Source organism: Triticum dicoccoides, chromosome 1A (assembly GCF_002162155.2).
Source record: "Triticum dicoccoides isolate Atlit2015 ecotype Zavitan chromosome 1A, WEW_v2.0, whole genome shotgun sequence".
Taxonomy (NCBI): domain Eukaryota; kingdom Viridiplantae; phylum Streptophyta; class Magnoliopsida; order Poales; family Poaceae; genus Triticum; species Triticum dicoccoides.
In genome coordinates this window covers 369,198,929-369,213,511 of record NC_041380.1, presented here as the reverse complement: position 1 = coordinate 369,213,511, position 14,583 = coordinate 369,198,929, and the positions used below count along the sequence as shown (strand labels likewise).

The 14,583-nt window shown below is 48.4% G+C and overlaps 3 protein-coding genes across 3 annotated transcripts in view; 1 reads left to right on the top strand and 2 right to left on the bottom strand.

The window, feature by feature from the left end:
* Window positions 1-7,870: 7,870 nt before the first annotated feature.
* On the top strand, window positions 7,871-10,350 carry LOC119273909. The gene is made up of 4 exons (XM_037554824.1): window positions 7,871-8,020; window positions 8,718-8,890; window positions 8,987-9,265; window positions 9,531-10,350. The coding sequence occupies exons 2-4, from the start codon at window positions 8,741-8,743 to the stop codon at window positions 10,173-10,175; spliced, it is 1,074 nt and encodes a 357-aa protein (XP_037410721.1). The 5' UTR covers window positions 7,871-8,020; window positions 8,718-8,740; the 3' UTR covers window positions 10,176-10,350.
* Window positions 10,351-10,440: 90 nt separating this feature from the next.
* Window positions 10,441-13,387, bottom strand: LOC119273925 (ATP-dependent Clp protease proteolytic subunit 4, chloroplastic-like). Its single transcript, XM_037554825.1, has 2 exons — window positions 12,873-13,387; window positions 10,441-11,176 (listed from the first exon to the last, which is right to left on the bottom strand). The coding sequence occupies exons 1-2, from the start codon at window positions 13,277-13,279 to the stop codon at window positions 10,693-10,695; spliced, it is 891 nt and encodes a 296-aa protein (XP_037410722.1). The 5' UTR covers window positions 13,280-13,387; the 3' UTR covers window positions 10,441-10,692.
* A 177-nt stretch (window positions 13,388-13,564) lies between these two features.
* The window catches only part of LOC119273893 (serine/threonine-protein phosphatase 6 regulatory ankyrin repeat subunit C-like), a 3,371-nt gene continuing 2,352 nt past the window's right edge, over window positions 13,565-14,583 (bottom strand). Inside the window, exon 2 of the mRNA XM_037554823.1 lies at window positions 13,565-14,387. Within this exon, the coding sequence (XP_037410720.1) occupies window positions 13,796-14,387 (592 nt within the window). The 3' untranslated portion in view covers window positions 13,565-13,795. The remainder of the gene's footprint in view (window positions 14,388-14,583) is intronic.

Below are 14,583 nucleotides of genomic sequence, written 5' to 3'. Positions count from 1 at the left end.
CAGCACGACGGCGTGGTGACGGTGATGGTGAAGTGATCCTCGCAGGGCTTCATCTAAGCACTACGAAGATATGACTGTGGATGTAAACAATGGAGGGTGGTGCCGCACACGGCTAAACAATTGTCTGGGTGTGTGCTAGGTGCCCCCCACACATATATATAGGTGGGAGGGGGAAGGGAGAGGCCAGGAGGTGCCCCAAGTAGGATCGAATCCTACTTGGGCTCCTCCCAAGCCGCGCGACCCCCTGCCATATTTGTCGGAGGGGGAAGGAAAGAGGGGGGAGAGAGAAGGAAGGGGGAATCCTATTCCACTCTTTCCTTTCCCTTACCCTCTTTCCTTATCCTCTCAGGCCGGCCCATATGGGGAGACTCCTCTTCATGTCCGTGATCTCATCTGGGACTCCAAACAACATTCGGTCACCAAATCACATAACTCATATAATACTATATCGTCATCGAACATTAAGCGTGCGGACCCTACGGGTTCCAGAACTATGTAGACATGACCGAGACACCTCTTCGGTCAATAACCAATAGCGAAACCTGGATGTCCATATTGGCTCCTACATATTCTACGAAGATCTTTATCAGTCGAACCGTTATGACAACATACATAATTCCCTTTGTCCATCGGTATGTTACTTGTCCGAGATTCGATCGTCGGTATCTTCATACCTAGTTCAATCTCGTTACTGTCAAGTCTCTTTACTCGTTCCCTAATACATCACCTCGTGACTAACTCCTTAGTTATTTGCTTGCAAGCTTATGATGTGTATTACCGAGAGGGCCCAGAGATACCTCTCCGATACTCGGAGTGACAAATCCTAATCTTGATCTATGCCAACTCAACAAACACCTTCGGAGATACCTGTAGAGCATCTTTATAATCACCCAGTTCCGTTATGACATTGGATAGGACAAAAGGCATTCCTCCGGTATCCGGGAGTTGCATAATCTCATAGTCGAAGGAATATGTATTTGTCATGAAGAAAACAATAGCAATAAAACTGAACGATCATTATGCTAAGCTAACGGATGGTTCTTGTCCATCACATCATTCTCCTAAAGATGTGATCCCGTTATCAAATGACAACACATGTCTATGGTTAGTAAACCTTAACCATCTTTGATCAACGAGCTAGTCTAGTAGAGGCTTACTAGGGACATAGTATTTGTTTATGTATTCACACATGTATTTAAGTTTCCGATCAATACAATTCTAGCATGAATAGTAAACATTTATCATGAATAAAGAAATATAAAATAACAACTTTATTATTGCCTCTAGGGCATATTTCCTTCATGCTTCCCCATGTCACCTCGGCAACCGCCCCAACTCAACAACTGCATGGCGAATGCTGCAAGGCCACCATTACTCGGAACTTGGAGGGGCGTTGGTTGGCCTTCCTCCGCCTATAAAAGGGGCAAGCGAAACGGAGTTCCCAATCCATCTTCATCTTCACGCTAGCTCCCCCTTCTTCCTCTTCGTCGAGTTGCCACCTTGCCGAAGCGACCATGGCGCCAACGAGGAGGTTCTCGGCTGAAGAGAAAGGCAACACCCCGAAGGTGGGGTCAGAGCTGCTCTCGCGGAAGAAGAGATGCGGCCGCCCGCGCAAGGCCACCGCGGAGCCCTCAGCTGTCCAAACCTGGTGCGAGCGCGTTCCATTGGGTTTCCCGTCGGCACAAATTTTCACGCACAGGGCCCCGCCCACGGGAGCCGCGGAGGACGAAGCCGTGAAGGAGAACAAGCGATGGCCGCACGACCACCTTGCGTGCAGGCCCATGCGGACGGCATGGCCCGCGAGTTCGTGGTGTGGGCGGCGATGCCGCCGCGCACATGGATTCGGCTCCCGCAGTCCTTTGTGGGGGAGACACCGTCGAGGGGGCCCGCCGAGCTATGGCTACACAACGGCTACTGCGGCCAAGCTTCGCAGGTGGAGGTTGAGGCCACCTACTCAAGTGATGTCTTCATGACCCGAGGATGGGGGGCAATCGCCCGTGCTTGCAACTCAAAGGGGAGGCATGCGCTCCACTTCAAGTACGACGGGGCGTCGACGCTCTTCTTGAAGTTCTTCGAAGAGGACGACGAGCACCTAGAATGTTGTCCTGGGGGCGGCAACCGCGACGGCGACCTTCCTGCCGGCCGGCGACGTGGCGAGGCCCCTGGCGATGAACCTTCCCTTGGCCTTGTCCGCGACACCTCCAGTAGCGGTGGTACCTCCCCTGGGGAGAGCTCAAGCGACGATGACTACACCGAGCCGTCACGCCTGGGCCTAGGAAGAAGACGCGACGCCAGGGCCTACACCTCCTGAGCAGTGGTCCTCACGGGTCTTTTCTTTTGCTTTGTTTCTTGTATCAAAATCATGAAGGGCCACGAGAGGGCATGTAAGAACCATGGCGCTTGCACCTTTATTTTAATGCTTCCAACTTATGCTCTTGTCCGTGCTCACGTTTCCCAATTGGGCATTGGTCCCCTTTTTTATCTCGTGATAGTGTGTGCTACCTCTTGAGCTTGCATTGGTTTTTCCCTTGAAGAGGAAAGGGTGATGCAGCAAAGTAGGGTAAGTATTTCCCAGTTTTGAGAACCAAGGTATCAATCCAGTAGGAGACAACGTAGAAGCCACCGAATACCTACACAAACAAACACCAACTTGCACCCAACGCGATAAAGGGGTTGTCAATCCCTTCATGGTTATTTGCAAAGTGAGATCTGATATAAATGGATAAACCATAAAGTAATATTTTTGGTATTTTTGGTTTATGGAACGGAAAGTAAAAGATTGCAAATAAAGTAAATAGGAAACTAAAATTGTAGATCAAAAACTTATATGATGGAAGGTAGAAGATTATATGATGGAAAATAGACCCGGGGGGCACATGTTTCACTAGAGGCTTCTCTCAATATAGAAAATTTTACGGTGGGTGAACAAATTACTGCCAAGCAATTGATAGAAAAGCGCAAAGTTATGATGATCTCTAAGGCAATGATCATGAATATAGGCATCACGTCCGTGTCCAGTAGACCAAAACGATTCTGCATCTACTACTATTACTCCACACATCGACCGACTCCTGCCCGCATCTAGAGTATTAAGTTCATAAGAACAGAGTAACACATTAAGTAAGATGACATGATGTAGCGGGATAAACTCAAGCAATATGATGAAAACCCCATCTTGTTATCCCCGATGGCAACAATACAATACGTGTCGGTTCCCCTTCTGTCACTAGGATCGAGCACCGCAAGATTGAACCCAAAGCTAAGTACTTCTCCCATTGCAAGAAAAACCAATCTAGTTGGCCAAACCAAATTGATAGTTCGAAGGGACTTGCAAAGATATCAAATCATGCATAAAAGAATCCAGAGAAGATTCAAATAATATTCATAGATAAGCTGATCATAAATCCACAATTCATCGGATCTCGGCAAACACACCGCAAAAAAGTATTACATCGAATATATCTCCAAGAACATCGAGGAGAACTTTGTATTGAGAATCAAAGAGAGAAGAAGAAGCCATCTAGCTACTAGCTATGGACCCGTAGGTCTGTGGTAAACTACTCACGCTTCATCGGAGAGGCAATGGTGTTGATGTAGAAGCCCTCCGTGATTGAATCCCCCTTCGGCAGAACGCCGGAAAAGGCCCCTGGATGGGATCTCACGGGTACAAAAAGTTGCGGCGGTGGAAAAGTGGTTTCATGGCTCCCATGGAAGGTTTCGGGATATTTGAGAACATATAGGCGGAAGAAATAGGTCGTGGAGTCACGAGGGACCCACAAGGGTGGGGGCGCACCCTACACCCTAGGCGCGCCTCCCGACCTTGTGGCCGCCTCATGGATTTCCTGACGTGCACTCCAAGCCCTTTGGATGTCTTCTGGTCCAAGAAAAATCATCGCGAAAGTTTCATTCCGTTTGGACTCCGTTTGGTATTCCTTTTCTGTGAAACTCTAAACAAGGGGGAAAACAAGAACTCGCATTGGGCTCTAGGTTAATAGGCTAGTCCCAAAAATCATATAAAATACCATATTAATGCATATAAAACATCCAAAACAGATAATATAATAGCATGGAACAATCAAAAATTATAGATACGTTGGAGACGTATCAGTGTGTTGCTCTACGTCGACAGGACCCAGTGGGCTTCAGCCGTCGCTGGTATGCCAGGTCGCGGTGCCGTGTGCAAGGCCAGGAGGTGAGCGACCCGAGGTCCGATAAGAGCCCCTGAAGCGCAATGCTCAGGAGGTCCCCCTTGGCGCTCAAGCGACTATTGGAAGATTAAAGGGGGGATCCCTTGCTCGAGCGAGGTCGTGAAAGGATGAAACGTTAGCGGCAAAATTTATGCTGGTGTGCGCATGATAACTTAGCTTGGCGGGGTTGCGTTTCGTGGTGATTCCTTCACCACGCAGGCGAGCCTTCCTGGGGCTCCCGACCTTGTGCATGTCCTTGGGTATACAACGAATTAGAATAAGCCCCCGCTAGGGGAGTGTGAGGAGACTGATGCCTGTCATATTCCAGAAAGCGATCGAGCAAACGTTAGCACCAGCGGGTCAGGCTCTTTTCCCTGTGTTCCCCTGCGAGCCTGGCGATTCCTCTCCCTTTGCTCATCATAATGCTCTACGTCCTCAGGGCCCAGCCCTGGAGCGGAGCTCAGCCGCCGCTGGTATGCCAGGTCGCGATGCCATGGTCAAGGCCAGGGGTGAGAGCTCGAGAGCTAGTAGGAGCTCCTGAGTCGCGATGCTCAGGGCCCCCTTTTAACATGAAAGCGATTTGCACAAAAGAGGAACAGCTCGCCTCGTGGCGGTGCTCGGTAACCATACTCGTCGCCACATGGGATTTAGGGAAACTTTCACTTAGCCTTTGTAGAACGTTGGAGCTGACGTGTCGTGGTTGTGAGGCCTTGTCTCCTGAAGCCCCTGCGGGTTAGCTAGTCATTAAACATAAGGGGCGACGCGCGCTTGCTGATCCGCTCAAGGTTGTCCCGTTGGAAGACTTAGGCACCAAGGACCTGGTGAGGTGGCGTGCACGGGGCCGGCCCATGAGCCAGAGCTCAATCTCTTAGATTTATCAGTCCTGCAGGGACAGACCCGAGCACATGCACCATGTCGGTAGCCCTCCCCCCCTGCATGGGACGTTTGAGAGGAGAGCTGCCAATGCGGGAGGCCCATAGGGGCGACTCCAGAGGTAATGTACGACCAGTCACAAGGTCAAAAGCCAGAATAGCTCGCGAAACATAACCAATCCAGGGTACATGAACTGAAGTAACATAATTAGGGGAAGCGGTCCCTGACAGCTTGAGGATAACCCAGCCCGAGGGGTGCCCTGAACTGAACAAACCAAAAGGTCACCTGGCACCAGTGTTGAAGAAGCGTCGAGGTAGCTGAAGATGCGTGCCGCAGAGATCGCTCCTCATGAGCTTGACAGCTCCGGAGGCCTGGGAAGCTCGCGAGGCCCAGGGAGCTCACGAGGATCCAATGCATCCTAAGACATGACCGCCATTCGCCTAGCCTCGCGATGCACCACGGCACGCTGCGCGAGGCACTGGTACGCAGCGCCCATGTTCAGCAGGCCGAAAGGCATGCAGACATAATTGCAGGGGTAGCCCCTACTTCGGCCTACACAGGACGACCAGAAGAGGTCCTGCGACGCGGCCCCGTTGAGGCCCAGGATGTTAAGGCAGACGCGCAGCTCGCCACCCACGTCGGGGGCGGGGCGACGCTCGCCACGCATGGCTCACGCCTCCTGAAACTCTCCGATCGCCTTGGTGATGAACTCTCCCGCGCCTGGCGCCTTGCTCACGGAGGCACACGTAGAGCTTGGATAGCGGTTGTTATGCAGTATGACATGCCTAAATTTCCTTGCAGATACCTCAGCTTGTAGCTTGTGGATTGTGGTCAGGAGCTTGACAAGGGCCGAGTGGCAGCCCATGCTTGAACAGGTACGATGATTTGTTCCGGCATGGCAATGGGTCTTATTCAAAGGGTGAGATGCTTTGTTTTGGTGCAATCCGTCGTTGTGGCGAGACCGGTTCACCACCTCATGATCTCAGACATGACAGAGTGGGTTTTCGAGGATATCAATAAGTGGATGAGGTCGTTCTTTTGGGCAGCGAAAGACAAGATCAACGGCGGGCAATGCCTAGTGGTGTGGGATACTATATGCAGGCCCAAGCATTTTGGCAGATTGGCGTTAAGAATCTGAAAGTGCAAGCGCTCGCACTCTGAGTCAGATGGGAGTGGCTGAAAAGGATGGACCCGCAGCGACCTTGGCAAGGATTACCTATGATGGAGGATACATATGCATGGGAAGTTTTTGACACACTGGTAAACATCAAGGTGGGGAAGGGTCAGAGGGTTTTGTTCTAGAGAGATAAGTGGATCCATGGATTCTGGGCGACAGGCATTGCACCTTTGCTGATTGCAACGGTGCAAACTAGAACCATTAACAGCCGCACAGGACGACATGCGCTTGAGGATGGTAGGTGGATGGAGGACTTTGAGGCTAGCTACTCCTTCACCGTTCAAATTCAATGCATACACTTATGCTAGGCGATCGGCACAGTGGAGAGAGATTCGGCACAGCCGGATAGGTTTGCATGGCTGGCCTCGGTGATCGGCGTGTACACGGCCAAGTAGGCCTACAATAGCCTGTGTTCGAACCTTCAGAGATCACTCATGGTGGCCTGCACTTGGAGAAGCTGGGCACCGCTAAAGTGCAAGTTAGGCTATGGACCTCGGATCACGGGCAAGGCATGGACTGCAGGATCGGCCATCGGCTTGCTTTCACGTGTTTGCAAGCGGAAGACAATGTTGAGCAATGAGTATATTCTTTCCAGGTGCACCTACGTCCAGGAGGTGTGGCATAGGGTGTTCGATCCACTTAGACTCAACGTAAACGAGTCAAATATTACAAGCACGTTCTCCGACTGGTGGCTGAGGGAGAGAAGGAGCTTCAAGGGCGCTGACAGAACGGGGTTCGACACTTTAGTCACCGCGGTGGCCTGGGCTATTTGGAAGCAAAGGAATGCGAGGGTGTTCAATAGAGTTGACCAGCAGAAATCGTCACATACTATCTCCACTGTGGTGTTGGATGAGATTGTCGTGTGGCGGCTTGCAGGAGTCGGTGCTGGTGGATTACAATATTTTGTGAGAGATTAGTCTATATTACCTGTTAGGTTTTGGTGCAAGGAGTTTGTACCCCGCCGCCAAATGTTCGCATCCGGGACAAGATTTTTAGAATTATCTTTCTATCTTTTATAAAAATATGAAATGTCGTTGGTGTACTCCTAGAAAAAAAATCAAGACTTACCGTCAGAAACCGTATTATGTGGCACAAAGTTGTTATTTTTGAAACAAATACTAACTTTGTGAGTACCGTTTTCTCTTATACTCCCTCCTTTGTAAATTCGATCTAATAAGATTTTATATTATGAGACAGAGGGAGTATATGTGTGTTACATTCGTATCATCTTTTACGACGTCGCGTCTCATTTAAAAGGAACGATACGTCACACACACACAAATTGTTGGGTGCGCCATTTTTAAGTATTTTATTTTGATTTTGATGTGGGGACGCAAGCTAGATTCTCACTCGAAGAAGAGGGGACGCAGGAAGGCTGCTGGTACCACTACCGCTTGGCAGGGTCAACACGGACGGCGAGAGGGGGTGGAACACGACGCAAGGAAGAAGAACCAGTGGGGCGGCTGCAACGCAGACGCAGTCAGTGCGAGCGCCGCGTGCGTGAATTGCAATTCGCTGTCGGTTGGCCGAGTCACAACACAGGGTCAAACCTTCCGAACCCACCCCCGTTTCCCTGTCTACGCATGTGCTGATGGGTGCCAACCACCGCACCCAACAACTACCCAACCAATCCCTCCCTCTCGGAGTCGCCTCCCACCCCCTCCCCCTCCTCGTCTCTCCTCATCTCACCTGTGCTCTCCACACGACCACACCAAAAATCCAGAGCCGCCCGCCCGCCTCGCCTCCTCGTCTGCCTCCTCCTCTCCTGCGCTTCAGTTTCCAGGTTACTCTCTCTCCTCTCTCCCGCCTCCTCTACCACTAGCTGCGTCGAATTCGATTTAGGGCGGGCGGACGGATTGGTTGATTGGTTGCTCTGCATGATTAGCACCCCCCTCGTCGAATTCGATTTGGGAGGATGGGTGGCCGGGCCGGTCGATTCGTTGATCGCCCTGCGAGATTAAACATCTCACAGCGAGTGGGATCGAATTGCGATTCCGAGCAAATCTACCGTGATCCTTGCCCCTATCATTTCCCCTGATTCGGTGCCCGGCTTCCAGCCGGCAATCATGGAATGAAATTAATTTTGCATCATTTCGTTTTTTTTTTCATTCCAACCAAGAAGATGAAAGAGCCGATACTGATTAGTAACAGGGGTGGTTGCGGGTTGGTTGGCGGGTCTCTGTGTAGTGCGTGTTTTATTAGGTGATTAGTTCGATGACTCAATCACCATGGATTAACAAATTGTTTATGACTACTGTCAACCAATCCGACCATATGCACCCAGGGATGAAATTTAATCAGACTGTATTGAGTTAATCTGTCTATCCACAGCCTATCAATTCTGTCGGTGCTAAAGAAGATACTTTTATTGATTTCATAAGTTCTGATCATGGCGCTCCCACCATAGGGTGACTGGCAGCTGCATCTCTTGCAGTTCTGGCATATACCATCTCTTGACTCATATTACTCTCACCTCACAGGCTAGGTTGCTGCTGTTGTTCACATGGATTCCTTTTTCCAAAGAGCTTTCGGCGACCCAATGTGCTCGGAAGACAGTAATGTTGTCCAACAAGGAATTGATAAATGCCCATTCCTGAGGAACATCAACGAGCCTACAAGTTTTTCCTTGACATCCATTAATTTCCCCACTCCGGTATGTCCTTACCATCCACCCCTCTTTATCTGAATATATAAGTGTATGTATGTTATTTATTTGCTTGCTAAACTTTATCATTTTCTGCTCGTGAAGGCAACCGGAGCAAAGGGTCCAATTTTTGAAGACGGGCCCAACTTTGACACGGCATTTCGAGTTTTCCACGGCAGAGACGGGGTTGTTCCACTTTCAGAAGGAGCGTTTGCACATATTGAGAAGCCTCTGCCAAAGCCCGCTCCAGAATTTAACCCCTTGGCAGCCAAAGCAGCTACCATCAGTCTCTCAGGATTCGGAGGCTTTTTCAGCTTCGGTGATTTCTCAAACAAGCGCAATAAGCAGAACTCCAACAAGAAGAATCCCAACAGCCTCCCCCAGGTAATTATGGTTCCTCTTTTCCTCGTGCATTTGTTCTATCCTTCAAATTATCATCCTTGTGTTAGAAAGTTTCATTACCAGCCTTTAGACGAGACCAGTTTTTTAGTACCAAAAGAAAGCAAATCTATCTTTGATGCAAGCTTCACATGATATTTTTGAACTACCAGACATGGAGCTTATTAAAACGAGCAACGAATATAAGGTTATTCCTTAGAATTGGAGCATGCCATTCATTTACCTGATTTTGCTTTCCTTGTCATTTCAGAATAAAGGCCAGTCTAATAACAATCATGAAGCGATGAGCAATGACTGGCTGGAAAATGGTCAATGCCCTCTTGCAAAGTCATATAGAGCAATTGGTGGAGTCGTGCCTCTTGTCGCAAAGCTGCTGGCGCCCCCAGCAGGTATGAAACTGACGTGCCCTCCTGCAATTGTTGCTGCCCGTGCAGCAATATCCCGCACGGCGTTTGCAAAGGGGCTTCGCCCTCAGCCCCTACCGACAAAAGTAGTGGTGATCGCACTGCTCGGTATGGCAGCCAATGTTCCTCTTGGCATCTGGAGGGAGCACACCACGAAGTTTTCAGTGCAATGGTTTGCGGCGGTCCATGCTGCAGTGCCTTTCATAGGGATGCTGAGGAAGTCCATCCTGATGCCGAAGAGTGCCATGGCCCTTACCATAGCTGCCTCAATATTGGGTCAGACAATTGGTTCAAGAGCTGAACGTATCAGATTGAAGAGGGCAAAATTAGCAGCAGAGGGCCATGGCCATGAACATGCTACCCGGATTGAAGCTCCGGTGAGCCTGAAAACTGGGAGCTCAGGTGCTGTCCGGCTCTGGGACCCGCTCGGCCTTAGGGTCAAAGGCGGCGTGTCTCCAGCCCTGGTTCCGACTGTTGGTGCCATGTATTGATGAGATGATCATGCTTCGTTGCAGCGGCTGTGATAATTGTATCAAGAGTTTCAGAAATTGTTTCTTGTATTCATTGTTATTGTGTCTTGTAAAGGATTACTGGCTACATTGGATTCTTCTCCCCACATGAGTTTGGGTGCAATCAATAAATTTCACCGTGTCCTTTGGTTTCTTCTTTGCAGCAAGGTTGGCTGATTAGACTATTTCTATGTTCCATATGCTTTCATTTGCTTGGTCAAAAGCCAGAACACAACAGCTCCCAACATACCAAATGCAACAGCCAATTAGTAGTAAAACAAGTGTTACAAACTTTTGACAAAAGCTCCAGCAGTTGCTTGCTGTGCAGAATACATTCGACGAGGCTAGCTGGTTAGACCAGTTTTAAGTTCCATGTGCTTTCATTTGCTTGGTCAAATGCCAAAACACAACAGCTACACCATCACACCAAATGCAACGGCAGATAAAGTCTACTGCTAAGGATTACATCATCTTTGTTTGACGAAAGCTCAAGCTAGCTTTAGTATATCTCATCGTCTGGGACATGCGGCGTAAGGAACTTCTGAGGGTCCTTGTACATTTCCTCGTAGTTGTACTTAGGCTTCACCCTCTCCGGAACCGGCTCAAGTGGCATGATGCTGTCTTCGTCGATCACGCCGTCGATGATCCCATAATCGACAGCCTCAAGAGGACCCATGTATCGGTCCCTATCGATGTCTTTCTCTACCTGCTCCAGTGTGCGCCCCGTGAAGCCTGAAATCAGCCGGATGACATTCCTCTTGCTAGCCAGAATTTCCTTGGCTTGGACCTCTACATCCAAGGCCTGGCCACTCGCGCCTCCCACGGGCTGATGCATCATAATCCTGGTGTTGGGCATGGCGAATCGTTTGCCCTTTGCGCCACCACCAAGGATTATAGAAGCTGTGGATCCAGCTATGCCCATTCCAATAGTGGATACATCTGCCCTCACCAGCTGCATTACATCAAAGATAGCCATTGTCGCACTGAAATGTAAAACAAAAAAAGTCAAGTCACAAAATGCAACTAGTCTGTATCAACAGATATGCAAAGGCCACTATTGCACGCACTTCACCGTAATGGCAAGGCTAGCCTAAAACTCCTCTCGTTCTCCAATAGTGTTGTTTTAGACCTCAAATATTCCAAATAAATCTACACATAATATTTCAAATACCCATTCTACTAGTAGTCAAAGTTTGACTTTGCTTATGTCCAAAACTTGTTCTGGTTCCATGAACTAGTCCTTTGGACAGGACTATTCTTTTCCCACCACTCATACCAAACTAGAAGAGGGCACTCCAAGTCAACTAACAATAGGGTCTTCCAAGTCAATAACAGGGCATTCAAAGCCAACTAATAGTCAACTAGTCAAATGTGATACCTTGAAAGAGAGATGAATGTTACGCACATATAAACAAGAAAAACATCATTCATAAGGTGCAACATATATCATTACAAACTCCAGGCATCAAGCAGAATATTTTATTTTCACAGAAACGAGGGGTCTGTACAAAATGCAAATATATAGAAGAACTGTAATCATATGCCCATATTGGCGTAGTACTAAAGAGTTTCATCTAGCTAATCTTATAACAAGCCAAAAGAAACGAGCTAGTGATAGAAGTTTACATACTGTTTGATCATCACAGAGAACAAGGTGTTCAATGCAGGTATTACCAAAAAGTTACATTCAGCTGATCTCATAACAAGCCAATAAGTAGCAAGCTAATGATACAAGCTTAAATATTGTTTGATCATCACAGACAACAAGGTGCTCGATGTTGATATTGCTAAGAGTTTAATTCGGCTGATATAGCAAGCCAATAAGCAGCGACCTACTGACACAAACTTACATACTGTTTGATCATCATAGAGAACAAGTTGCCCGATGCGGATTTGAGTTAGTCACTCCATTCAATTCTAGATTTTAGTTATGGCCTAGATTTCAGTGGTTAACTTAGGTGTTACCATAGGTAGGTTACACTAGGATTTTTGTCAACCTTTTTTCCGTTTCAGCAATTACGAGTATAGAAACGACCCACTGGATTAGACAATAATACAATCAAACTGGAATTATTTTAGGGATAACAAAAGCCTAGTTTAATGAAGTAACAACGAAGATAATATTTGCAATCTAGAATTGTTGACGCGGTGAAGAATAAGATTTCCGCCCCTGCTCGGACCAGAAGATTGTAAAACAAAATTGAATGAATAATAACCTTCTGCGGGGATGGCAAATTATTAAAATACATAAAAGGTCTAGCAAGAGGGTGACTCGAGGATAGTCAGTAAAGTATCATTCGGAGATTAGTGCAGATTTTAGCAAATGGGTCTATAGGTGGTATTACAGTCTGAAGGTGTGTCAGTGTCACATTGATCATGGCCAGCAAACTCTTATCCAGCAAGATATTGTCTGATAAAAAGATGGTCTACTACTGTGAATCGACTTGATGAGTCTACTAGAATGCAGGTCATGATTTTGATTAGTGCAGCCTATATCAAATCAAACAGCCGGGAGTGAATACTATCACGAATCGAATTAGTATATCTGGACAAAGTAATTTGCCCACAAGATGACCACGTGGAATAATGTAAGACCACAAAAGGCATCCCTTGTTGAGATGGTAAGTAAATTCAACCCTACACAAACCGAGGGAAGGGAGTGATGCATTGGGAGGCGACCTGAGTGATCCACCGGGGGAGTTGACGAAGAGCCGGATGTCAGACTCGGAGTCCATGGCGTCGAGGAGGAGGAGCTGGCTGACGACGGCGTCGGCGAGGAAGTCCTCGATCTCGTTGCCGAGGAAGATGATGCGCTCCCGGAGAAGAAGGCCCATGACGTCACCGCTGGCAACTCCTCCCGGCGCATCCAACTCCGCCCGGATGCCTTGGCCTTCCCACAGGGACAGAGGAGACATGGCCGCCGCCGACGACGCCGCGACCGCGTAGCTGCGGCGGTTCAGCTTGAGGAGGGGATGCGGTCGCGTCGCGGGCCCACGTGCGCAAGCGCATAGCTGCCGGTGCCTGAGGCGGTGAGCGGCAGCCGTGACGGAGAGGGAGGCACCGGCACTCGCGCTGGTGGCCGCCATGCTTATCTATCTAGCTTCGTGGGTTACGGAGCAGCCGGCGGCGGCGGAGTGCTCCTTGTCTCCTCCCTCTGAGTGTGAGAGAGTAGATGGAAGGAGTGGATAACTCACCAGGACTACTGCCTTCTTCCCGTTTGGGCCTATTCCTTCGTCAATGGGTTGGGCCGTTGTCTTTCTTTTCTTCCCTCTTGTTTGAAATTACAACAAGCTCAAAAGAGGAATTGAGATTGCAACACAGACAGCAGATAATATTCCATGAAAATTAAGAAACACAGCACTTAAGCGTACTCACAGTAGTAAAATCATCTTGGTTTAAGGGAATCAGTAGTAAATCATCATCATAAGCTACTTGATCAAAACATAGTACTGCTGGTCAACAACTATGATACGGATAACATGCCCATGGACAGCTAAAACTCTTACACTTGTTTGCCAGCATTCCAAAATTGCCAAAAGAACAATGGATAACACAGCATACAAGTTGACACCATCAAATGACATTATCGAGGCTATTCGATTCTAGTCGTCTGCTTCATCCTCTTCTTCCATGTCGTTTTCAAGATGCGAAAGTGAAACTTTGGCCTTCTTCACCTCCGGCAGCCTCGTCCCAGCACCAATCTCCTCACTCTTCCTCTTCTCGCCCTGCTCGGCATCAACACCATCTTTTCTAGCTTCACCTGAGACCTTGCCATCATCAGCCTTCTCAGCAACAGAATCATCCTTCTTCTCAGATGGTAGCTCCACTCCCTTCTTCAGTGACTGCTCACACTCTTTCAGGAAAGCACGAACGTCATCATTCTCTGCAACATGTAGAGCCGTTTGCCCTGCATTTGTCTTTGTTGTGATGCCCACGCCCCTCCTCACTAAATACTTCACAAGATCCAGGTGGGAGTTCTGAGCAGCAAAGTGCAACGCCGTGAAGCCTTTCCTGTTCTTTGCTTTCACAGAGGCCCCCGACGCCAGCAGCTCACGCACCACTTCCAAATGACCTTTCTGGGAAGCAAAATGGATCGCGGCGGTGTCATCCATTGCTGCAGCCCCGACATCCGCTTTGTGCTTGCAAAGGCATTTCACAACATCAACATGCCCAGCCCATGCCGCCAGATGGAGTCTACATGAACAAAACAAACTATGTCAAGGAGATAAAATGAACAGAGAAAAATGATAGGACATAAAACAAGTTTATCACATCACATAATCTGGTACTACGACTACTGATGCAGAAACCATATTGTGTAGCAATGTTTGATAGAGGGAAACAAATCTATCAATATCAACACAAATGAAACACTATACACAGCTCAGAT